Source organism: Anolis sagrei, chromosome X (genome assembly GCF_037176765.1).
Source record: "Anolis sagrei isolate rAnoSag1 chromosome X, rAnoSag1.mat, whole genome shotgun sequence".
Classification (NCBI taxonomy): domain Eukaryota; kingdom Metazoa; phylum Chordata; class Lepidosauria; order Squamata; family Dactyloidae; genus Anolis; species Anolis sagrei.
In genome coordinates this window covers 16422778-16448987 of record NC_090034.1, presented here as the reverse complement: position 1 = coordinate 16448987, position 26210 = coordinate 16422778, and the positions used below count along the sequence as shown (strand labels likewise).

The window sequence follows — 26210 nt, the reverse complement described above, 5'->3', positions numbered from 1 at the left end:
TCGAATTCCAAACCAGATGCCTCCAGTGCCTCGCCAAACTGGAAAAATACAAGATTTCATTAGATGCAGCCTTGGGACATACAGAGAATTCATACCACAACAGACGATGAGTGAAAGACCTCAGGTAGGTTGCCTCTTACAGGAGAAGACACCTGACAACTTCCAGTTTTGATGGAAGGTGGCGTTTTAGGCTTTCTGTGCAATTATCAGGTGATTCCAAGGCATAGGAATTGGTTCGGGGATTTGCCATAGTTTTCCACATCTGATGTAAAGGGTCTTTAAGTGCATATGTGGAATTTAAGTAAGACCATGAAGCACAATTAAGTGATCAAACTGCATTTCTAAAGGAATTGCTTTAGCGCAGGCCTGGGCAAACTTTGGCCCTCCAGATGTTTTGGACTTCAACTCCCACAATTCCTAACAGCCTCAGGCCCTTTCCCTTTCTCCCTCAGCCACAGACTTGCAAGTGGTTGATCCCAAGTCCAACACAAAAGCTATACCTTCAAAAGTGGACAGATATGTACTAAAGCCCAATCCTGAATACTAAGCAAAAAGTGGGCTCTAGAAACAATATCATATGACAGCTGACTGGCACAACCTGGGGATCACAATTGCATACAGTGAAGACATCTGCCCTTGCGCTTTGCCACTGAGTACGCATGCCCAGTGTGAAATACATCTCACTCTAAAACAGTGGATGTGGCTCTTAATGAGACATGCCACATTATCACAGGAGCCCCCGGTGGCACAGTGGGTTAAACCCCTGTGCCAGCAGGACTGAAGACTGACAGGTTGCAGGTTCAAATCTGAGGAGAGCGTGGATGAGCTCCTTCTATCAGCTCCAGCTCCTCATGCGGGCACATGAGAAAAGCCTCCCACAAGGATGATAAAACATCAAAACATCCGGGCGTCCCCTGGGCAATGTCCTTGCAATAGCCAATTCTCTCACACCAGAAGCGACTTGCAGTTTCTCAAGTCGCTCCTGACACGACAAAAAAACAAACAAACAGGTTATCTGCACCCTACACTGCTGGAGAAATTATACTGCTTAGCCAGTATTGCACCACCTGACATTCGCCAGGAAGTAGCAGCTAATAATGAAAGGACCAAGGCAGTGACACCTCTGGCCCATCCTCTGTTCGGATATCGGCCAGAACGACAATGCCTTAATTGAAGAAATAGTTTTCTAAGATCCACAGAAATACTTGCAGGAACACCTCAGCAAGAAAGAGTCCAAAAGTGGCAGGCTAAATCCCAGGACCTCAATCCATGGCTGATAACAAATGAGAGACTCCCTCCTGGGCACACAGAAGACTAGGCAACTTGGAAGGTGCTGAACAGACTGCGCTCTGGCACCACAAGATGCAGAGCGAACCTTAAGCAATCGAGCCACAAAGTGGAGTCCATGACATGCAAGTGTGCAGAAGAGCAAACCGCAGCCCACCTATTACAATGCAGCCTGAGCCCTGCCACATGCACAATGGAGGACCTTCTTATAGTAACACCAGAGGCACTCCAAGTGGCCAGCTACAGTCAAAGGGCATTTAATATAATGCCAAGTTTTTAAACTTTGCGTTTTCTCAAATACATTGGTTTGCTCCTGATACAATAAATAAAATAAGCTTTCCAAAAGCCTCACCTGGGTAGATGAGGAGGATCAGGGAGAGGGGACCTTGGTTTATGACAGACTCAGGAGGCGGAAGGCTGCTCATCTTGATATTCAGCGACGCATCATCACTTCCATAGGCACACATCACTGTCAGCCTGCATGAAACCAGACCAGAAGAACAGAGACAGTTACATGGAGCGAAGGCTCTGCAAGGGATGAGAAGATCTCTCAGCTGCTATTCTGTTAGATTTCTTTCCTGCTCTTTCTTCCTGGTTCTCCATTCGGATGCAAGGTAGTGAAAGCTGTGTGGAAATTCATGCACATTTTCAAGATGTTCTTCCAATGGGCATCTTTATTGATGCCATAAGTTCAAAGTGGCAAATACTGGCTCCCATAGGAAGGAGAATAATGACATCACTTCCAGTTTTTGCTGGACTTTCTGCAAGGTGCTGAACCCTATCCTGTAAACCAGTGGCTCCCAGCCTGTGGGTCCCCAAATGTTTTGTCCTTCAACTCTCAGAAATCCTAACAGCTGGTAAACAAAGGCTCCTTGGCATGGAAAATGGAACAAGAGCACCTCCCTATGGCCTCCAGACACCTGAGGTGGAAAAGGGGAAGGCCTTTACCTTATTTGTATATTGTATGTCGTTCATTGTGTAAAAGGCATTGAATGTTTGCCTTAAATGGGTACTGTAATCTGCTCTGAGTCCCTCCAGGGAGATAAAGTGAAATATAAATAAATGGTATTATTTTTATGATTATTATTTGAAACACAACAAGATGAGTCCACAGCAGACAAGATCACTCTGCTGGCTGTTATATTGGATCACACGTCGGACACTTCCCAAGTGTCTAGGACTGTGTGATGTATCGGCGAATAATGCGTGCAGATCCCAGTAAGGTAGCCTAGATGGCAGACGGTAATCTTGTCAGGGCCTTCTCAGTGGTGGTCCCTCGACTATGGAATGCCCTTCCTAGCAAGATTAGATCAGCTTCCTCACTCCTATCATTCTGGAAGAATCTTAAGACATGGCTATTTGAGCAGGCATTTGAAAATACGGAGTAACTGATATAATAATGGAATAACTATATGGCGGAACTGGACATTGTTTTAATGATTATCGATTGAAGTATGTTTCATTATAATGTTTGATTTTATTGTTGCTGATTTTTTTAATATTGTATATTGTAATTGTGTCCTTGGTGGCATTGAATTATTGCCTTTTAAACCGCCTCGAGTCGCCGGAAGGCTGAGAGGGGCAGAATAGAAATGTACTAAATAATAATTGTGTTTTAGAGCAGGCCAAGGTCTTTAGGCACTGCACCCAGTGTGTCGATCACCACTGGGACCACCTTAAACTTATGCCCGAGTCTTTGCAGTTCGATCTTTAAATCCTCATATCGTGTCAGCTTTTCCAGTTGTTTCTCTTCAATCCTTCTGTCGCCTGGGATGGCAACATCAGCAATCCATACTTCGTTTTTTAACACGATCGTGAGGTCAGGAGTATTGTGCTCCAAAACTCTGTCTGTCTGAATTTGGAAGTCCCAGAGGAGTTTGGCGTGTTCATTCTCTAACTTTTTCCGGCTTGTGATCCCACCAGTTCTTTGTCGCAGGCAGATGGTATTTGTGGCACAAGTTCCAATGAATCATCTGAGCAACGGTGTTGTGCCTCTGCTTGCAGTCTGTCTGTGCAATCTTCTTGCAGCAGCTGAGGATGTGATCTATTGTTTCATCTGCTTCCTTGCAGAGTCTACGTTTGACTTTTTGTCATCGACGTTTGTCATCGACTTTTCAATTCTGGCTTTGATATCATTGGTTCGAATGGCTTGTTCTTGGGCTGCCAGAATCAGGCCCTCCTTTGTCTCCTTTCTCAGAGTTCCATTTGTGAGCCACAGCCATGTTTTTTGTCAATTTGTCTCTCAATTTTTCCCAGAAACTGTCCATGGAGAGCCTTCTTTTGCCAGTTTTCTGAACTGTTGTTGTTGTTGTTGTTATTTTACTTGGTAGTTGTTCAAAGTGGGAACAACATGTATCTCCTCCAGTCAATTGGGATTTCTCATGTCCTTAAAGATGTCTCAAAGATGATTGTTAATGGCTCTGAGATCCTTAGTACTCTTGCAGGCAGTTCTTTCAGCCCTTATATGTGTTTTTCTGGAGTATGACTGCACTATTGCACTTATTTCAAAGCTCTTGCCTTCTCCAACACAAAGTACCTCCATGAATAAAAAAGAGAAGTGAATATGAGCACTGAAGGCAGGTGGCAAACAGCTCTGGCCATCAAGTTATCCTCAAAGACAAACCAGCTTAAAGGGAATCATTGGGGAGGACTGGGCACTTGCCTGAACTCACTGTCTCTGGAGATCCAGCGCAGTGGGAGATCCACCCAAAGGGCACTCACTTCGTTCTCATATATAACCTTCTCACCTTCAAACTGCAAATACAAGAGAAGAGCATTCAAACAGTGAAAAATCACTGTTAGCCAGAAAGGCAAAGTCCAATTTCAGAAAAGCTGTAGTGGAATCCAGTCTAGGGGCATCTAGGGCCAAAGTCAAAAGTGTGGGACCAAAAACAAAAGCATCTTAGGTTCTTGTAGGTTTTTTTGGGCTATAGGGCCATGTTCTAGAGGCATTTCTCCTGACGTTTCGCCTGCATCTATGGCAAGCATCCTCAGAGGTAGTGAGGATGCATCTTAATGTGTTGTCAAAGGCTTTCATGGCCAGAATCACTGGGTTGCTGTGCATTTCCCAGGCTTTATGGTCATATTCCAGAAGCATTATCTCCTGACATTTCACCCACATCTATGGCAGGCATCCTCAGAGGTTGTGAGGTCTTTTGGGTATTGGGATATAGATTATGACCTGTTAGGACTGTAACCTATTGAGTAGCAGAGTTTCAGAAGTGTTCCTTTAGTTTATTGGCTAACGGATTATCATTGGGCATGCAAATACCTTGTTTCTATTTGATGCTCTCAGCAGACAATGATTCAAGTAGACTTCTTTAAAAAAAACAAGTTTGTTTTACTCACAACTTCATGTACACATGCACATTTCTTGTCGGGTTAAACTTTAAAACTTTTCAGTTTGTATGTTTAACTTATAGTCTTTAACAGTATCTTCAAAACTATATTGCTCTGTGCAGATCTCTTTCATAAGTCTACTTCCAAGGACTCAACCCTTAACAGTTTCCTGAATTCTGTACTCAAACTGTCTCAAGCCTCAACTGTCATCCTTTTACATTGCATTCTAAACAGTCACTGAAACAGTCACGTGGTTTGCAGCCCCTCCCACTGCCTCAAGTATATAGAGCTATGGAAACTGCAAATCAAAGACTACATGCACTTCAGAAAATAAACGACATGTTATAAATTGACAAAACATTAAACTGAGGAGACTTGAAAAGGTTGCTATCTCCAACATTGGAAACTGGGCAAGCGAAATTTATGTATCTGTGGAATGTCCAGGGAAATGAAAATGAACAAAATCTGGCTACCAATATTTGAAAACCGTAAAATCAGGACAGTAAAGAGCAACACTCAAAAAATAGGGGAATTCCAGACAAGAATCAATCAGGGGCAGCAAACACCTCCCAACAAAGGATTGCCTCACGCAGGAAGCAGCCAGGCTTTGAAGCTGCAAGGCCATTCAATGCTAATCAAGCTGGCCACGTGCAACATTTACACTTGCCTCAAACAGACAAGAGTTCTCTCTCCCATCGTGGACAATCCACAGATATGTAAACCTCACTTGCCTAGTTTCCAACAGACTTCACAACCTCTGAGGATGCCTGCCATAGATGTGGGTGAAATGTCAGGAGAGAATACTTCTGGAACATGGCCGGACAGCCTGGAAAACTCACAGCAACACAATAGGATCTTAGCTTCAAGCATTCGTTGCTATCCATTAAGCCTTAGGCGAGCTATTTCAATTTGGGGGGGGGGGGGTGTAGAAAGTCCATACAAAAATTGGGAAGCCCCACCCAACACACTGACAGGAGGAGAACCAAACTGGAATCCCAGGACAGCTAAGTTTGGTTCCCAGTTCCTTGCCCCTCAAAGAGTAAAAAAGAGTCAAGATCAGGAGATTTAAAGGAACGCACCTTCTGCCGGGTCCCACATCCATTCAGTGGTATGCGAAAATGCACCATATTGTTGGAAGGAGATCTGAAGACTGGACCACAGGCAGGGTCTTTCAGCTTCAGCGTATCCAGGTTTAGCGCCGGCCTTGTGCTGTCACTGTGTACGTCAAACTCCATGTGGCCATCCTGGGTGCATATAGCAGCTGTAGCAGAGTGGCAAGACAAGTCAATGCAGGAGACAGGCTCTTCCTAGAAAGGATAGCCAGCCAGCAACCTTCACCCCAATTCCATCACCCTTCTCTACAAGCAATCACACAAACCATGAGGAAAAAATAGCAACTACCCCACCCCCTCACTCACCCACCTACCTCAATAATTTGTTGAGTCTGGGAGAAAATAGATGCACTTACTCACTTTTGGTTTCAACACCATTCCCCACTAGCTTAAGTGGCTGAGGGGGGAAAGGAAGGGATTTGAGGCTGTTAGGAATTGTGGGAGTTGAAATCCAAAACACCTGAAGGAAGGGCCCAAGTTTGGCCATGCCTGCTATACATGCATACTTTGAACAGGCATCCTCAAACTCCAGCTCTCCAAATGTTTGAGCATCCAACTTCCAGAGGTTGTGAGGTCTGTTGGAAACCTTGGACATTCCAGTTATATAAACCCCACTTGCCTAGTTTCCAACAGACCTCACAACCTCTAAGGAAGCCTGCGATAGATGTGGGTGATATATCAGGAGAGAATGCTTCTGGAACATTGCCAGACAGCCCGGAAAACTCACAGCAACCCAACAAAGCAACTTTCAGGTTCTGAAGGAGACTGCATTTTTCAATGTTTCCAAAATTTTCTGGTTTTTCCTCTCATGGCTTCAAAAGTTCACCAATTTTCACATCTTTCCACTGAAGTAACGAAGACAACAGAAGCCAGCTGCTTCCACTGGTTCCCGTTCGACTGATCCCAGAATGCTAGCCTTCCTTCTCCAGCACCTTAAACATCCCAAAGGCCAATCCTGGACAAATCCTGTCATGTTACCCCTCCATTCTGCCTTGGTCAGATCACATCCAGAATCACACTGTGTCCAATTCTGGGCACCACAATTGAAGGGAGATGTCGACAAGCTGGAATGTGTCCAGAGGAAGAGAGTGAGTCAAATGATCAACGGTCTGGAGAACAAGCCCTATGAGGAGTGGCTTAAAGAGCTAGGAATGTTTAGCCTGCAGAAGAGAAGGCTGAGAGGAGACATGATGAGGGCCATGTATACATATGTGAGGGAAAGTCATAGGGAGGAGGGAGCAAGCTTGATTTCCGCTGCCCTGGAGAATAGGAAACAATGGCTTCAAACTACAGGAAAGGAGATTCCACCTGAACATGAGGAAGAACTTCCTGACTGTGAGAGCTGTTCAGCAGTGGAACTCTCTGCCCCGGAGTGTAGCGGAGGCTCTTTCTTTGGAGTCTTTTAAACAGAGGCTGGATGGCCATCTGTCAGGGATGCTTTGAATGCAATTTTCCTGCTTCTTGTCATAATGGGGTTGGACTGAATGGCCCACGAGGTCTCTTCCAACTCCAGGATTCTATGGTTTGTGAACCATATTCTGACAGAAGAGCAACCTCTCCTTTGAGAAGGAATATTTAAGTCTTCTAACTATATTCTAGCTTGACTTGGAGGAACATTTTTTGAGTCCTCTTGTATAAAGCCAAGTTCTCTCTCTTTAAAGAAGAGGACTTTAAAAGATCTTCTGTTGTCTTCCTCTCTGTCTGGCAAAGCCTGCTTTGGAGCACTTTGGGCTCATTTGCCAGATAAGCTTCACACAGCCTGAAGGCTGGCCTCCAGGGGAGAGAAAACGCGGCAGCAACACTTTCCATTCTCTTGCCAGGAATTTCAGCTTTCTTTAGCAAACATCTAGATGCTGCCAACAGCAGACTACTTGCACATTATGGCAGCTGACAGAACTGAACATTGTTTTTCTGCCACTATTGTCTGGTAGAGCTTCTTTACAATGGGTTATTTCTTTGTTTTTTGTCGTGTCAGGAGTAACCTGAGAAACTGCAAGTCGCTTCTGGCGTGAGAGAATTGGCCGTCTGCAAGGACGTTTCCCAGGGGACGCCCGGATGATTTGATGGTGCCTTAGTTGGATGAGAAGTGCACCTTATTTTATTGTTTTCATGTCTGGCGCTCAAGTTAAGAGACGTATGACAAATGCATACATTTAAGCATTTTAAAACTATGTACTTGAGTGCATTAGTACATTTCCTCTGCATTTATTACAACCAGTAAAGAGTGAAGGAGTCTCAGTTTTTCACCCACAACTGCCAGCAAAACTGGCCATTCTCTTTCCTTATGAACAAAGTAGACATGACTGCATTTATGGAAGAATCTGACAATCATGCCATCACCGCTCAAGCAGGGAGCTTTGAAATGGTTGAACAGAAGCTCTCTGAAGCTTTAGGTGCTCTTACTGCAGGGAAAACCAGGGATTCCTAATCCATCTAAAATGCAGACATGTGTTTTTCATCTTAAGAACAGAAAAGCATCTTGAGGTCTGAGGATTACCTGGGTAGGAATCCCACTGGAGCATTGCAGCACACCCAAATACCTGGGAGTTACCCAGAACCATACTTTGATTTATAAGAAGCACTGCCTGAATATCAAGCAAAACGTGGTTGCTAGAAATGCTATCATACAAAAACTGACTGGCATAACCTGGGGATCACAACCAGACACAGTGAAGGCATCTGCCCTTGCGCTTTGCTACTCTGCTGCTGAATACGCATACCCAGTGTGGAATACATCTCACCATGTTAAAGCAGCAGACGTGGCTCTTAATGAGACGTGCCACATTTTCACAGGATGCCTATGCCCAACACCACTGGAGAAATTATACTGTTAAGCCTGTATTGCACCACCTGACATCCATCAGGAAGTAGCAACCAATGATGAAAGGACCAAGGCAATGACATATCCGGGCCATCCACTATATAGATATCAGCCAGCAAGCCAATGTCTTAAATCAAGAAATAGCTTTTTAAAATCTACAGAGATACTCATAGGAAACCTCAACAAGTGAGAGTCCAAAAGTGGCAGATTAAAACCCAGAACCTCAATCGGTGGCTGATATTGGATGAGAAACTCCACCCTGGGCACTCAGAAGATTGTGGAATTCGAAAGTCACTGATCAGACTGGCTGTGCTCTGGCACCACGAGATGCAGAGCCAACCTTAAGAAATGGGGCTACAAAGTGGAGTCCACAACATGCGAGTTCAGAGAAAAGCAAACCACAGACTACTGACTACAATGCAGCCTGAGCCCTGCCACATGCACAATGGAGGACCTTATTACAGGGACACCAGAGGCACTCCAAGTGGCCAGCTTCTGGTCAAAGGAAATTTAGTACAATGCCAAGTTTTTAACGTTGTTTGTGGCTTTTCTATGCATTACAGTATATCTGTATTCTCAATTTGCTTCTGACACGATAAGTAAATAAATTTTGGAATACGTTTTCCAGCGGTCTTCAAAAGATTCACAATGTTGTTGTCTATTGTCGCAATGCCTACCTGACCTGGTTATTTCTTTTCACATGTGATTAATTCTCTGTTTAAAAAGTCTACCAAAATATATTGAACTACTCTTCCTTTTTTTGCAATGTAGAAATCCCTATCCTTGCCATATGATTTCTATGTCTGGTACCAAACTTCTATTAAAGAACATTGAAGAGATATCGCGCCAGGGCAAGAATCCTTCTGACCAAGGCAAGAAATATTCAGAGGTGGTTTTGCCAGTCCCTTCCTCTGGAATGGAGTCTATAGGGCCTGTTTTTCCTTGACTTCCCCATCCAAGAACCATCTAGCCCTCACCTTGCTTAGCTTTCAAGATCAGTCAGGATTTGGTACTTCAGGTTGTGCCACTTCAGGTCATTTACACTTCCCTAGACTTTGATTCTACTAGAGGCACATATATTGCCAATGGAGAACCACTGCTTTAGTTTAAGCTCCTTTATTTATTTATTATTTACGACATTTATAAGCTGCCCTTCTCACCTCAATGGGACTCAGAGCAGCTCACAAGATATACACACATACAATATATTAAATTATTAGCATAGTACAATATCAGTATTATATATTACTATATTGTACTACACCATTATACTGTAATACTATTAGTAATATTACATGTAATATAAAATATAAAATTATAATATTGTATTATTATTAGTAGTATTATATTGTATTACACTTAATGTCATGCCTTCTGGTTGCATTCCAAAGAATCTGGAATACCTGATTTTAGGGAAATTGGTTTAGATATTCCCTTGTGATCAACAAATAGTTTTAAAGGCCAACTGCAACAACTTTCCAGGTACAACGTCTACATAGGCAATGCCAGCTGTGGGTGGAAGCCCCCAACACAGGTAAGATCATAGGCATCCTTGGCTCATCCTTTACATCTGTGGTTCTTAACATGTGTCCCCCTAGGTGTTGTGGCTTACAACTCCCAGGAATCCCAGCCAGTTTACCAGCTGTTAGGACTTTTGGGGGTTGAAGGCCAAAACAACTGAGGACCCACAGGTTGAGAACCACTGCTTTACATCTTCAGGACCCATCTTTGAGGTGCCGTCAACTACAGAGTTTGTGAGTGATGTGAAGCCCTCACCTATTGGTGCATCTTGCTCACAAGGACATTCTGGGAAAGTAACCATTGTTGCCATCTCTCCATGGTAATCAAATTTGAGTTTCAAGGCTGAGGTGTATGTCCGGAAGCCTGCGCAGTCTTCATCTCTGTAGAGCTGAAATAAGGACAAGGAGAAGATTTAGCATTTCTTATACTACTATCAGGTTAGAGGAAGAGAAGCAGCCATATTGGAAGTTGATTGTCCTGAGATGGCCAAAGCAAAATTCACCATACACGCCTTCCAGCCACTTCATCAGTTACATCAATTGCTTCCAGCTCCAGGATGCATCTTCAAAGGGATGCATTTGAACTTCTGATCTCTGATAAGTCACATATAGACCTGCATATATTCCAACTTATCCATATCCTTCTTGAATTGTGGTACCCAGAACTGGACAAAGATTCCAGGTGAGATTTTTTTGTTTTTCGTGTCAGGAGCAACTTGAGAAACTGCAAGTTGCTTCTGGTTTGAAAAAATTGGCCATATGCAGGGACTTTACCCTAGGGGACGCCAAGATGTTTTGATGTTTTACCATCCTTTGTAGGAAGCTTCTCTCATGTCACCACATGGGGAGCCGGAGCTGACAGAGGGAGCTCATCCATGCTCTCCCTGAATTCAAACCTGTGACCTGTTCTTCAGTCCTGCCAGCACAAGGGTTTAACCCACTGTCCCACTAGAGGCTCACCAATGGAATCGTATCATCATCTCTCTAATAAGCACAGCACTGTCCCATTGATACAGCCTAGATTTGCATTGGGGGTTGGGGATTTGGCAGTCATATCGTACTGTTGACACTTTTAACTCATGATCTACTAAGACTAGTAGATCCACTTTCTTCACAGAGTTGGAGGAGACCAACCAAACCCCTTGCCATGCAGGAATACATGATTATCCATCTCCACTCTAACAGAAAGGTTTACCTGAGATTTCAGGTCTCTCTTGCTGATGGACAACTGCAGCCCTCTCCTTGTGTCGATGCCAATTCCGCTGGCTTGAAACTGGTTCAGAGGAATGTTCTTCTCATCCAGACTGACAGCTGTCAGTATTCCTGGGAAAGCTGGGATGGTAATTATCATATGAGTCGAATTGCATGTTGCTGGCCCTAAAGGGATGAACAGAGAGAGGAGTCTTTCTAGTGAGCCATTTCATAACAAAGTCCTATGGATATTACTTCAAAGCAAGTACTTGAGTGGAATCAGTTTTCATTTGGAGCAGACTATACTTCCTTTGCTATGATATCGTCCAAAATGTTAAGGTTACTCTACTGCAGCGTTTCTTAATCTGGGGGACCCCTGGGGGGATCACGAGGGGGTGTCAGAGGGGTCACCAAAGACCATCAGAAAACACAGTATTTTCTCTTGATCATGGGGTTCTGTGTGGGAAGTTTAGCCCAATTGGTGAGGTTCAGAATGCTCTTTGATTGTTGGTAAACTATAAATCCCAGCAACTACAACTCTCAAACGTCAAGGTCTATTTTCCCCAAACCCCACCAGTGTTCTCTTTTGGGCATATTGAGTATTCGTGCCAAGTTAGGTCCAGATCCATCATTATTTCATTCCACAGTGCCCTCTGGATGTTAAGTGAACTACAACTCCAAAACTCAAGGTCAATGCCCACCAAACCCTTCCAGTGTTTTCTGTTGGTCATGGGACTTTTGTGTGCCAAGTTTGATTCAATTCCATCATTGCTGGATTTCAGAATGCTCTTTTATTGTAGGTAAACTATAAATCCCAGCAGCTACAACTCTCAAACGTCAGGGTCTATTTTCCCCAAACTCCACCAGCGTTCTTTTGGGCATATTGAGTATTCGTGCCAAGTTTGGTCCAGATCCATCATTGTTTGGGTCCACAGTGCTCTCTGGATGTAGGTAAACTACAACTCCAAAACTCAAGATCAATGCCCACCAAACTCTTCAAGTATTTTATCTTGGTCATGTGAGTTCTGTGTGCCAAACTGGATTCAATTCCATCATTGGTGGAGTTCAGAATGCTCTTTGATTGTTGGTGAAGTATAAATCCCAGCAACTACAACTCCCAAATGACAAAATCAATCCTCCCCCAAACCCCACCAATATTCAAATTTGGGCGTATCAGGTATTTGTGCCAAATTTGGTCCAGTGAATGAAAATACATCCTGCACAGGCCCGTAGCCAGGATTTTGTTTCGGGGGGGGGGGGGGGGAGCTGAGTCTGAATGAAAGAGGGTCTACCCTAGCAAACCTTTTGTATCATTACCCCAATACCCCCATGCATATGGGATATATTGAGCATGATGATCAGATCATGATATGAATAAACATAACAGTTTAAATAATGTACCAGTAAGGCCGTCTTGTGGATCACCATGAGAATTTCGGGGGGGGGGGGTTAAGCCCCCCAAGCCCCCCAAGCCCCCCCCCCCCCCCCCCCGGCTACATGCCTGATCCTGCATATCAGATATTTGCATTACGATTCATAAGAGTAGCAAAATTACAGTGATGAAGTAGCAATGAAAATAATTTTATGGTTGGGGGTCAACACAGCATGAAGAACTCTATTAAGGGGTCTGTGGCATAAGGAAGGTTGAGAAACACTGCTCTACTGGATTAATGCACTTTCATGTTACAACAGTTATTGGTTCAGAAGTGTTCAGAAATTAAATGCAAGTACTCCATTCATTTAAAGAAACCCACAGACTGATGTGGAAGTGTGAAGAACCAATTTTAGGGATGCACTCATTGCAAAAGTCGCCACCTCCAAAGACTGATTAGCCCAACTTTATTCACTCCTAACAGATTATTTTAGATGCAACAGAGAAAGATGAGCTACAATCTATTGTGTTGTTAGCTACCTGGAGCACAGATCATTCTTGACTCCACCGTGAGTCGTTGTTCAGGAGGTCCGTAAGTAAGCTTGAGCGCCACTGTGTACAGGACATGGCCATCTTGCTGCAACACATCAAATATAGCTCTGACATTGATGGAAGTCACATAACAAGAGCTGTCCTATGACAAAAGCAGGCCTGATTTCCTAGCACTCTCTTCCAGTTTATCTGGTCAGGCCACATGAAAGGCAAACCAAACAAGACTATTTCATGTCAAGACAAAGTCACAAGTACAAACAATGCGCTCATGTTTATTTGGCCAGTGTCGCTTTTTGGGAAATGGAAATCTCCATAAGCTTTTGGGAAATGATATTCATAACTTTTTTAGAAAATCAGAAATCTCCCTGAGAAGAGTTAAAAACTTGCTTGAGTCAACCTTCTCCTTAGTGGTAAATATCCACTAGCATTCATGAAAGGCAATTAGGTTTCTCAGTTGTTAAACTGATATACCTAGATATCTCTTTGAACTGTTTGGAACAAAGATATGCCAACGCACAAAAAACCTATATATAGCAGTGTTTTAGAAGCCCAAAAAAACATATACTTTCCCTTAAAACATCTTGGTTCAAGTCGTATTCTCAAGAGACAAAAATAAGTAGACTTCTTTAAAAGTAACACAGTTTGTTTACTCACAAACTTCATGTATTCAGCATACAGGTATATTTCTTATCAATAAAACAATTTTAGAATCATGGGTCACAAAGCAAAACCCTAAATATTTCCAAAATGGTTTTGATGCCTGGGTTAAACGATGGCGCAAACGTGTACAAATTGATGGTGATTATGCTGAATGGTAGGTTTGTGTAGAGGATATTTCAGTCTATGATATGTAGCAACTTCTGCTGTTCTGAACATTATGTTCATTCATAATGTTTTTATGACACAGGAGAGAAAACTCTTTGACCCACCCTTGTATTAAACATGCAGAGAAGTCATTAACCTTCTTGAAAGCAGGTGGAGAGTTATAATCCCTCAGGAACACCTCCTCTTAGATAGTTCACTTAATTGGTTATAAGTGTCATTTTATTCCCAATCAGATAAAAGAAAGGAAATAACTCAGGGACTACCTGTATATAACTGCAGCCTTATAATACTATAACAGGAGGGAGTGTGATCTAACTGTTGGACGAGATACGTCACTTTCTATAATACATATTTATATCCAAAATGGAGCAATGGGTGAAACCCTTGTGCTGCTGAACTGCTGACCTGAAGGTCGGCAGTTTGAATCCACAGGATGGAGTGAGCTCCTGCTCTTAGCCCTAGCTCCTGCCAACCTAGCAGTTCAAAAACATGCAAATGTGAGTAGATCAATAGGAAAAGGCAGAAAGATGCTCCAAGCAGTCATGCCGGCCACATGACCAGGAGGTATCTATGGACAATGCAGGCTCCTCGGCTTGGATATGGAGAAAGAACTCCTCCCCCTGAGCCAGAAATGAGCACCGCCTCCAAGCTGGAAATGAAAGGAGAAATCTTTGTCTTAGTTTGTGTATTTGTGTCTCATTGTATGTCATTTGTAACAAGACATTGAATGTTTGCTTATGTCTGTGTATATACTGTAATCCGCCATGTCCCCTCAGGGAGAAGATAAAAATATAAATAAAGTATTAGTAGTAGTAGTAAAAGGTAAATGTTGTCCCCTGACATTAAGTCCAACTCTGGGGGTTGGTGCTCATCTCCATTTCTAAGCCGAAGAGCCAGCGTTGTCCGTAGACACCTCCAAGGTCATGTGGCCGGCATGACTGCATGGAGTGCTGTTACCTTCCCGTCAGAGCGGTACCTATTGATCTACTCACATTTGCATGTTTTTGAACTGCTAGGTTGGCAGAAGCTGAGGCTGACAGCGGAAGCTCACGCCGCTCCTTAGATTCGTACCTGCAACCTTTCGGTCAACAAGCTCAGCAGCTCAGCGGTTTAACCCACTGTGCCACTGGGGGCTCATTATTATTATTATTATTATTATTATTATTATTATTATTATCCAGTCCTATATCGTAGGGTCTAAGTTTACAGTTGGCTTATATTATTTCATGCTCTGTTGCATCCCTTTTCTTATTGCTTCCTCATTACAATGTTTGGTTGCTGCATTATACCTGGACCCACAAATGGCCTGCGTGGTGTAGTCATTTGAAGTCTGGACCAGGATTTGAATCCTTATTTGCCCCGTGCAAACCCACTTGGGCAATTCACAACCTCTCAATCTTAAACTCAGTCTGAACAAATCTTGCTAGGAAGAACCACATGAGAGGGTTGCTGGCAACAACCTGAAGTCACAAGACGACAACATTTCCCATACCTTGTATGTAGCAACTCCTCTGGCATTGAAGGGGACTCTGAGAATAATCTGGTTGCCATCCATAAGAAAAGTGTAGCCTTGTTGTATAGCTTGCCGAAGGCTTAGGCTGTGTTCTTTTGTTCCGTCTTCAATCGAGACAATCCACTCCATCCGAGACCCTGCAACCTGCAATACAGGACACAATTATAATGGCAACCATTATCCTGAGTCCAGAGGCGTTCCTACTACTATTGTTTTAGGCTTACAGCTTAATGGTGTAACATTAGAAAATCTTGATCATTTCTGCTACCTTGGCAGCCACCTCTCCACAAAAGTCAACATTGACACTGAAATACAACACCGCCTGAGCTCTGTGAGTGCAGCTTTTTTCCGAATGAAGCAGAGAGCGTTTGAGGACCGGGACATCCATAGGGAGACCAAGGGGCTTGTTTATAAAGCTATTGTCCTCCCAACCCTGCTATATGCCTGCGAGATGTGGACTGTCTACAGATGTCACATGCAACTCCTGGAACGATTCCATCAGCGCTGCCTCCGGAAAATCCTGCAAATCTCTTGGCAAGACAAGCGGACAAATGTCAGCGTGCTGGAAGAAGCAAAGACCACCAGCATTGAAGCGATGGTCCTCCGCCATCAACTCTGCTGGACCGGTCACATTGTCTGGATGTCTGACCACAGTCTCCCAAAGCAGTTGCTCTACTCCGAACTCAAAAATGGAAAATGGAATGTTTGTGGACAGGAAAAGAGATTTAAAAATGGGCTCAAAGCCAGCCTTAAAAACTCTGACATAGACACTGAGAACTGGGAAGCCCTGGCCCTTGAGCGCTCCAGCTGGAGGTCAGCTGTGACCAGCAGTGCTGTAGATTTTGAAGAGGCAGAAATGGAGGGCAAAGGAGAGAAACATGCCAAGAGGAAGGCAACCCCGACCAGGACCACCTTCCACCTGGAAACCAATGCTCTCACTGCGGGAGAAGATGCAGATCAAAAATAGGGCTCCACAGTCACCTACATACCCACCGCCAGTACACTGATCTTGGAAGACTATCCTACTCGGACAACGAGGGATTGCCTACGGTAAGTAAGTGTTTTAGGCTTTTATCCCTAAAATAAGACTGAGATTTAAAGCAGTGAGAACATCCAGAACCAGAATGTGCCCCATTGCAAACTTGGCCCCTTCCCTTGATGATTAATATACACTCCTGTCTAAGACCTGGTGCATTATTAAGTCCCTTTCGGATTCAGAAAATGTGATTTCTCCTAAAAGCAGGGAAGATTGCTCTGAAACATAGAAACTAACCACAGTGCATTAACCAATTTCCAGGTGATTTTGACTGACAGGCAAATACGAACTCACTTTCAGAGAATTAAATTATGTTTTGTGATGACAAGGCCAGCATATATTGGCTCACATAATTCACGTTTGGCAAAAACAGAGTGTCCTGATACAGTATGTTTAAAAAATGAATTGTCTCATGTTTCTAGGTTTGCACAAAATGGAAGGAAATATTGCTCTCTATTCATAAAAATTACATACCGTATATTCATCATGGAAGCTGGGAATGAGCCTTGGGAATGTAACCTGAAAAGATAAGAGGGAATGTTTTAGTATTAGCCGGCTTTGTAACAAGGAGAGAGACCTTATAGGAGAAGCACACAGAACAACAGTAAATATGTACATAGAAATATATGCAAATTGCATCATTTCTTCTATAAGGAGCTAAAAAATATAATGCATTTATTCAAAAGCAGACACAAATATTATAGGTGTTTGATGGACTGAAGGGGCACCCTGATGGTGCAGTGGATTAAACCGCTGAGCTTCTGAAATTCTGATCGAAAGGTTGGTGGTTCAAATCCAGGGAGTGGGGTGAGCTCCTGTTGTTAGCCCCAGCTTCTGCTAAGCTAACAGTTAGAAAACATGCAAGTGTAAGTAGATAAATTGGTACCACCTTGTTGAGAAGGCAAAGGCAGTCATGCTGTCATGTCTATGGACAATGCCGGTTCTTCAGCTTAGAAATGGAGACTGTGGCACAGCTATCTGAGTGTCAGCTGCATTAAGATCACTTCTGACCATAAGGTCATGAGTTCAAAGCCAGTCCGGGCCAGAGTGAGCTTCCGACCAATTGTTGTCGACCTTTGCAACCCAAAAGACAGTTGCATCTGTCAAGTAGGAAAATTAGGTACCACCTATGTGTGGGGAGGCTAATTTAACTAATTCACGAGGCCATAAAAAAGACTCCAGCAAAAGCATGCAGGGAATGCAGAAGTACTTCATCAGTGTCGCAGATGGACGATGAAAGCGACAGCTCCCCTGGCGGCCAGAAAAGTTAAATAGCCTCTAACTGTTTGTCTATATCTGTTGCGTGTCTTTGGCATTGAATGTTTGCCATATATGTGTACATTGTAATCCGCCCTGAGTCCCCTGCAGGGCGAGAGGGGCGGAATATAAATACAGTAATAATAATCTTTTCACTTCTGGCCAGTCACCAGCCATCATGATTCCTTCTCCCCCTCAAACCTGCACTTACAGCCATGAAGTCTTTGGTGCAGTTTGTAGCACGGTTGAAGCTTTGGAGGGCGGATGCCTCGTCTGCTTGGTCATCCATACAGTCAACATGGTATGTTTCGTTCTTCAGTTCCTGCGTCACCGTGTCGTTGAACTGCAGCCTGAATCTCAGGTGGCGCTTGCTATGCTGCAAGGAGAGAGCGCATCAAGGTACAGCAACTAGATTTCGTCAGGATAATAAGCCATGCCTCCAGATCCCTCCCACACTTCCACCAGGTTTCATCATTGCAGCCAATAGTAGAATCATAGAGTTGGAAGAGACCTCATGGGCAACTGGTCCAACCCCATTATCTCAAGGGAAGTTGAAAATAATAAGCAGAGAGAGTTCAGTGCAAGAGGAAGAAAAAAGGAAATGACAGGAACCCAGTCCGAGTCCCTCTACGGAGGTAGAGAAGATCGGGATATAAAACGTTTAAATAAATAAATAAATAAATAAACCCTGCAAGGGGGGGGGGAGTGAAATGCTAACATGTGATGGAAGGTGCAATTGTTTTGCTTTCATCTTCTCCAAAATGCAAGACAATGCTTAGCCTAATGAAAGTGAAGTCAAAAGCTGTGGCTCCCAACCTTTGGTCCAAAACATCCAGAGAACCAAAGGTTGGGAACCACAAGAAAGGAACAGCGACCAAAAACAGGTTAAGGAATAATACAGGAATGTCATTTTAATACTGAAGTGGCAGGGAAAGGTTTGATGAAAGGAGGCACAAAGAGAGGCCTGGAGATTTGAAAAGCACCGATTTATTCCAGCTGGGGCCTGGAGTGGACTATGTCCAAAAGCACCAGAGCACCCGATCAAGGTGCGGACTGCCCTTTTATAGTCTCCAATCGGAGTCAAACAAAGAACATGTTACAACATATAATCATCCCTACGTCATCTGAGCATCATAAGAATATCAAGTGTCCCCTTCCAATTATGCATAAAGCATGTCTCTGTGTCTTACTGAAGAGCAAGCATGGAAATGTTCCCCCTCCCTCTTGGCTGTGCTTACATTCATCAATCAAAGGGGCCCACCTTGAGATGTCAAGAGGCTTCTTAGTTAGAGGGAAGACAGTGGGCCTTCTCGTACCAGCCTGTGGCTTCTTATCTCTCTCTTGGAATGTTACCCCCTCCCTCTTCAGTCCCTTCTGAAGACAAGCAGTTTGCTTGCCTGTTAGCATTCTTGCTACACAGAGGGAACTAGATTTTCCTATACATTTAAAGTACATATGATTTTTATGCATAGATAAATCAATAAATATCTATTTTTCCAATATCTCCTCATCAATACCACGTTATAACTGCCATGGGTCCATCCTATGAAACTGGAGTGAATGCTAACAGAACTACAAATCCCAGGCTTCCATACAATGCAACCATAGGCATTAAAGGAAGAGCGAAGTGATATTGTTTCATTGTGTGAATGAGGCCAGAAATGAAAGTTCAACTTTCTAAAACACAGCAGTAACATTTTAGGGCAGGGAAGAATCTATATAAATAAATATGTAATGTTCGCTTGTGGGATTAACACAACTCAAAAACCACTGGACAAATTGACACCAAATTTGGACACAAGACACCTATCAAGCCAACGAGTGACCATCACTCATTAAAACACTGAAAAACACAGAAGAGAAGCCAAAAAACAAAAAAATACATTACAACGCATGCACAAAACCACATATATACACAAACACACACATATACACAAATATATATACACACATATACACAGACTGGGCCACAGCAATGCATGGCAGGGGACAGCTAGTCTATATAAATAAAAATGTAATGTTTGTTTGTGGGATTAACAGAACTCAAAAACCACTGGACGAATGGACACCAAATTTGGACAGAAGACACCTAACAACCCAATGTAAGTCCTTCACTCAAAAAAATTTATTTTATCATTTGGGAGTTGTAGTTGCTGGGATTTATAGTTCACCTACAATCAAAGAGCATTCTGAACTCCACCAACGATGGAATTGAACCAAACTGGGCACACAATTCTCCCATGACCAACACAAAATACTGGAAGGGTTTGGTGGGCAGTGTCCTTTGGTTTTGGAGTTGTAGTTCACCTACATCCAGAGAGCACTGTGGACTCAAACAATGATGGATCTGGACCAAACTCTACATGAATACTCAATATGCCAAATGTGAACACTGGTGGAGTTTGGGAAAAATAGAATCTTGACATTTGAGAGTTGTAGTTGCTGGGATTTATAGTTCACCTACAATCACAGAGCATTCTGAACCCCACCAACGATAGAATAGGGCCAAACCTCCCACACAGAACCCCCATGTGGGCCACAGCAACGCATGGCAGAGGATGGCTAGTGCTTAATAAAAAAATAAAGACTTAGTCTTGGAATTTTATTATTCCTAATCACTGGGTCCCATTGTTATTTGTTGAATGTATTGTGAAGTAATTCATATGCTAGTGAAAGTACATTGGCTCCCAAAAGTATAATTAAAGAGCATAGCTACCTCCAGGTTTGTGCAGTTCTCATACTCAGCAGTCACCGTTCGCTTTTCATGGTCCACAACATACTGACAGTCCTGAATTTCTTCCCCGTTGGCACCTAAGGATAAACAGCCAGAACATGGCACACTTTGGAGCAGCAACACAAGCTAAGGCAAGACAAGAAGTGAATGAACCACAAAGAGTTCTATACTAGGTTGTTTTAGGTTTTTCAGGCTATATGGTCATGTTCTAGAAGCATTCTCTCCTGATGTTTCGCCTGCATCTATGGCAGGCATCCTCAGAGGTTGTGAGGTCCTACAACAACCCAGTGATTCCAGCCATGGAAGCCTTTGACAATACAGTACTATAGTACATACCAAGTATTTCTATTTGCCAAGAAGTTACATTTTCAGATTCCTGAGGAAGCCTGATTTGGAATTGATCGTCATGGCAAGATACAGAACCTGAAAGAAGAAAAAACAGGAAGAACATAGCATTTGACTCAGGCAACACAAAGTACTCAACTTTGTGCTCCAGTGTTTGAACTTCATCCATAACATAGTATACATTTATAACAAGGAACTCATTGCAGGAAACACTTACAAAATAGAATCTTGTTCTAACACAATAGTGTCAGATTTGTAATTGTAACATGTGTTGCTCTTTGCATTAAAAACTGGTCCAGGCGGACTCTATATCATACTGGAATACTTCTCCCTATTAATTGGGAAGAGGAGTCAGCAGGAGTTTAGAGGAACAACAAGAAGGGGCTGCAATAGCACAGCAGGTTAAACCACTAAGCTGCAGAACCTGCTACCCATAAAGTCGGTAGTTTGAATTCGCAGGCGGGGAGAGCTCCCGTCATTAGCCCCAGCTTCTGCCAACCTATTTATTTATTTACTACATTTATATGCCACCCTTCTCACACCGAAGGGGACTCAGAGCAGCTTACAAGTTATAACTGTTTCAGATTTGTGCACTATTTTCTTTGGACTTTATTCTGGTCTTGATGTATTGTATATACTCAAGTATAAGCCTAGTTTTTCAGCCCCTTTTTTAGGCTGAAAAAGCTTGACTCGGCTTATACTCGAGTCAAAGTTATTTATGATTTTACTCTGTTATTATTATTATTATTATTATATTACATTTATTATTTTACTCTATTGTTTTTATTACGTTTATGATTTTACTCTATTATTACATTTATTATTTTACTCTATTATTGTTGTTATTGTTACATTGGTTATTTTACTCTGTTGTTACTGTAATTACATTTCCATTATTTTACATTATTATTATTATTAGATGTATTATTTTACTCCCTTTATTATTATTGGAAGGTAACGTAAGCGCATTTACATTGAAGGTCGTTAGAATAGCAGGTTAATCTTGGAAGAACTTTCCAAAGTGTTTCACCTGAATTCACACAGCTGAATAAAATCCCACATTTTCTGCTTTAAACTGGAATGTATGGCAGTGCGGACTCAGATAACCCAGTTCAAAGCAGATATGATGGGATTTTTCATATTCTGGGTTATATGGCTGTGTACATGAAAATGCTTTCCCCCCCCCCCCCCGCCCCTTTTAACCCCCTTCATCCAGGCAGGAAAGCACCATCAAAGCACCCCTGACAGATGACCATCCATCCAGCCTCATAAACATTAGCAGGTTCATGGAGAAACAGGGATACAGAACCAAAGACTACTAGAGTTGGAAGGGACACCAAAGGGCATCCAGTTCAATCCCCTTCTACTAGGCAGGAAAATACAATTAAAACAGCATGACTGAGGCTTAACCCTCCAGATGTCTTGCCCTACAGCTCCTATCAGACCTACCCAAGCATGCATATTAAGAAGGAAATTCTGGGAGTTGTAGTTCACAACATCCAAAAAGTCGAAGGTTCCCTGTCCAAAGCCGATGGCCTCCAAATGTAACCGATTTCAACTCTCCCAGGAGACCAAGAGGACTGAATTTTAGAAGCCAGGTCTTGGTCAGCTGCCTAAGAGATCAGCTTTTCCTCTTCTAGAAGACAAGAATAGCCTTCTGGCATTGAAGTTGTAGTTTCAGGTGTCACCAGAAACACTCAAACACTTCAATGCTTTCTTACAGATGCATCACTTAAGTTTTAATTGAAAGCAAGGAAAAACTCAGTGCAAACTCAAACGGTGAATCATATCCAGAATATAGCTATAAACAAGCGGGTTTAGCCATCACATTCAAGAAACCTTCCTTCCACCTTTACACTGTACAAATCCAGATGATATTAAAACCAGACTGAATTTGAAGTTGTTAGGATTTTTATTTATTATCCACCTCTCCTGATGGTTCACGGAGGGGTACAACAAATTCAAAAACAAATGAACTTAAAAAATATAATAAATTAAATAGATAAACACACATCTATCTATATTCTATTCTATTATAAATCTATATGCATAATAAAAGTGAACAATGTGAATGTGTGTATGTGGCGGAGGTGTCCACTTACACAGACAGCCTCTGGTCGCCACAAACAGGCTATAGTTCTAAGTGCTGAGAAGCCTCCAAAGGCATTCCCTCAACTGACATTGCAAGTTATAGCAAGGCCAATTTTCTCACACCAGAAGCAACTTGCAGTTTCTCAAGTCGCTCCTGACACGACAAAAAAAAAGCATATACATGTAACTCAAACACTGTCAATTTCTCCCCAAATACTATGGTCCACCACACAAGAAATGCTTTCATTCTGGGACAATTTCATCCTAGATTTGAGGTGTTTCCTCCACCACAGGCAGGCATCCCATATTGCATGAAAGTACAGACCATGTATGGAGAGTATTTAGCCACTATGAGTCATCTCTGAGACAGAAGAAGGATATAAAAATATGATATATATTATAAAATTATATAGTAATCATTAAAATATTATATGAAAGTACAGACTATGGGTGGAAAGTATGTAGCAGCTTTGAGTCTCCTTTGAAAGAGAAGAAGCAGGATATCAAATAATAATAATAATAATAATAATTAAAATATTGAATGAAAGTACAGACTATGTAGGTAAATTATGCAGCTGCTTTATGTCTCCTTTGAGAGAGAAGCAGGATATTTAATAATAGTATTATTATATTATATTATTATAATATAACAATATAATAAAAATATAAGAATAATGCTATTGTTGTTATTATTATTATATAAAAATTAAAATACTGCATGAACATACAGACTATGGATGGAAAGTATGTAGCCACTTTCAGTCTCCTTTGAGAGAGAAGCAGGATATTAAATAATAATAAAGTATTGCAATAGTAATAAAAATACTAACAAATATTAAAATATTGTAGGAAAGTACAGACTATGGATGGAAAGTATGTAGCAGCTTTCAGTCTCCTTTGAGAGAGAAGAAGCAGGATATTAAATAAATAATAATAATAATATTGTATGAAAGTACAGACTATGTAGTCATGTCTGACTCTGGGGGGTGGTGCTCATCTCAATTTCTAAGCCGAAGAGACAGCATTGTCCCTAGACTCCTCCAAGGTCATGTGGCAGGCATGACTGCATGGAGCGCCATTAACTTCCCACCGAAGCAGTACCTATTCATCTACTCACCTTTGAATGTTCCTGAACTGCTAGGTTGGCAGAAGCTGCGGCTAACAACTGGAGCTTACCCCACTCCATGGATTCAAACAGCCGACCTTTTGGTCAGCAAGTTTAGCAGCTCAGAGGTTTAACCCACTGCACCATTATTATTATTATTATTATTATTATTATTATAGTAATATTTTAATATTATAATATATAATAATAATAATTAAAATACTGTATGAAAGTACAGACTATGTAGGGAAATTATGCAGTTGCTTTGTGTCTCCTTTGAGAGAGAAGCAGGATATTTAATAATAATAATAATAATAATAATAATATATTATTATTATTATTATTATTATATAACAATATAATAAAATATAAGAATATAATATTATTATATAAAAATTAAAATGCTGTTTGAACGTACAGACTATGGATGGAAAGTATGTAGTCACTTTCAGTCTCCTTTGAGAGAGGAGCAGGATATTAAATAATAATAATAGTATTATAATAATATTATAATAGTAACAAAAATAATAATAAATATTAAAATACTGTATGAAAGTACAGACTATGGATGGAAAGTATGTAGCCGCTTTCCATCCATAGTCTTTGAGAGAGAAGCAGGATATTAAATAATAATAATATATAATCATAATAGTAATAAAAATACTAACAAATATTAAAATATTGTATGAAAGTACAGACTATGGATAGAAAGTATGTAGCCACTTTCAGTCTCCCTTGAAATAAAAGCAGGATTTTAAATAAATAATAGTATAATAATATACTAATCGTAATAAAAATAATAAATATTAAAATATTGTATGAAAGTACAGACTATGGATGGAAAGTGTGTAGCTGCTTTCAGTCTTCTTTGAGAGAGAAGAAGCAGAATATTAATAGCAATATAATACATATAGTAATAATTAAAATATTGTATGAAAGTACAGACTACGTCTGGGGAGGGCATGCAGCCACTTTGAGTTTCCTTTGAGAGAAGTGGGATAACAATAATTTAAAAAGTACAGACTACATATTGAGAATATGTAGCAGCTTTGCATCTCCTTTGGGAGAGAAGTGGAATAATAATAAAGCATTGGTATTAATAGAAGATATATTATAAGGTATATGCACAATATTATTTAATTTCATGTTTAGACTTGGGTCCCACCTCTAGGATATCTCATTATGAATGTATATGCCAATACAGGGATTTTAAAAAACCCAACCTTGGTCTACTTCTTTTCTAATATATGATGAAGATGGAGGAGAGTGTGTTTTTTTAATTTATCCTTTTAATTAATTAATAATTAAATTAATTAATTAATAATTGTGACTATTTAACCCTTCACCGGCATGAAACAGCCTCCCATTACCTGCAAAATCTAATGCCACGCAATGGAGCAAGCACTCAACCAGGCAGCCAAGCAAGAAGACCACCCTAAGAAGAAAAAGAAAGAGAGATAATTCGATTTTTTTACCAATGTTGCAGTTCCCTGCCTCCTCTTATGCCCTCCCTCCAAAAGTTTCAGAAATTCCCATTTACCGGCTATTGCAAAAACCCCAACAGCTGTGCAACCACATGCTGCTGAGCAACTGATGCCAAGTTTCAATTGAGGCAGGGAGGGGGACCCAGGGAGTGTTTATAGCGCCCCTTGGCCCACCGCGCATGCGCAGCTGCCACCCAGGCACAGCTGGAGGGAGACTGTGATGCTGATGGAGAAGGATGCCGCTTTGATCACCTGTCGCGCGTTAGACCCAGCAGGTGGGGCGGGGCGGAAACCTCCCTTGGGGTGGATTGGGCTGCAAGGCTGCTTCTACACTGTGGAATTAACGCAGTTCAGCGCCACTTTCCCTGCCATGGCTCTGTGCTATGGAATCCTGGGATTTACAGTCTGGTGAAGGACCAAGGCAGTGGTTCTCAACCTGGGGTCCCCAGATGTTTTTGGCCTACAACTCCCAGAAATCCCAGCCAGTTTACCAGCTGTTAGGATTTCTGGGAACTGTAGGCCCAAAACATCTGGGGACCCCAGGTTGAGAACCACTGGACCAAGGGATCTCATGGAATATTGGCATATGCATAAGCAGAGACTCTTAGAATATTAGCATATGCATA

At 41.9% G+C, this 26210-nt stretch overlaps 1 protein-coding gene across 1 annotated transcript in view; it reads right to left on the bottom strand.

Annotated features, from left to right (window-relative positions):
* Positions 1 to 25715, bottom strand: part of LOC132780480 (zona pellucida sperm-binding protein 2) — a 31802-nt gene extending 6087 nt beyond the window's left edge. The window contains exons 1-13 of the mRNA XM_060784195.2: positions 25641 to 25715; positions 25471 to 25535; positions 20896 to 20982; positions 20542 to 20636; positions 18037 to 18201; positions 17043 to 17087; positions 15512 to 15676; positions 13183 to 13279; positions 11275 to 11456; positions 10336 to 10468; positions 5706 to 5887; positions 3950 to 4041; positions 1640 to 1764 (exon numbers count right to left, since the gene is read on the bottom strand). Coding sequence (XP_060640178.2) covers positions 1640 to 1764; positions 3950 to 4041; positions 5706 to 5887; positions 10336 to 10468; positions 11275 to 11456; positions 13183 to 13279; positions 15512 to 15676; positions 17043 to 17087; positions 18037 to 18201; positions 20542 to 20636; positions 20896 to 20982; positions 25471 to 25535; positions 25641 to 25678 — 1471 coding nt within the window. The 5' untranslated portion in view covers positions 25679 to 25715. The remainder of the gene's footprint in view (positions 1 to 1639; positions 1765 to 3949; positions 4042 to 5705; positions 5888 to 10335; positions 10469 to 11274; positions 11457 to 13182; positions 13280 to 15511; positions 15677 to 17042; positions 17088 to 18036; positions 18202 to 20541; positions 20637 to 20895; positions 20983 to 25470; positions 25536 to 25640) is intronic.
* Between the last annotated feature and the right edge of the window lie 495 nt (positions 25716 to 26210).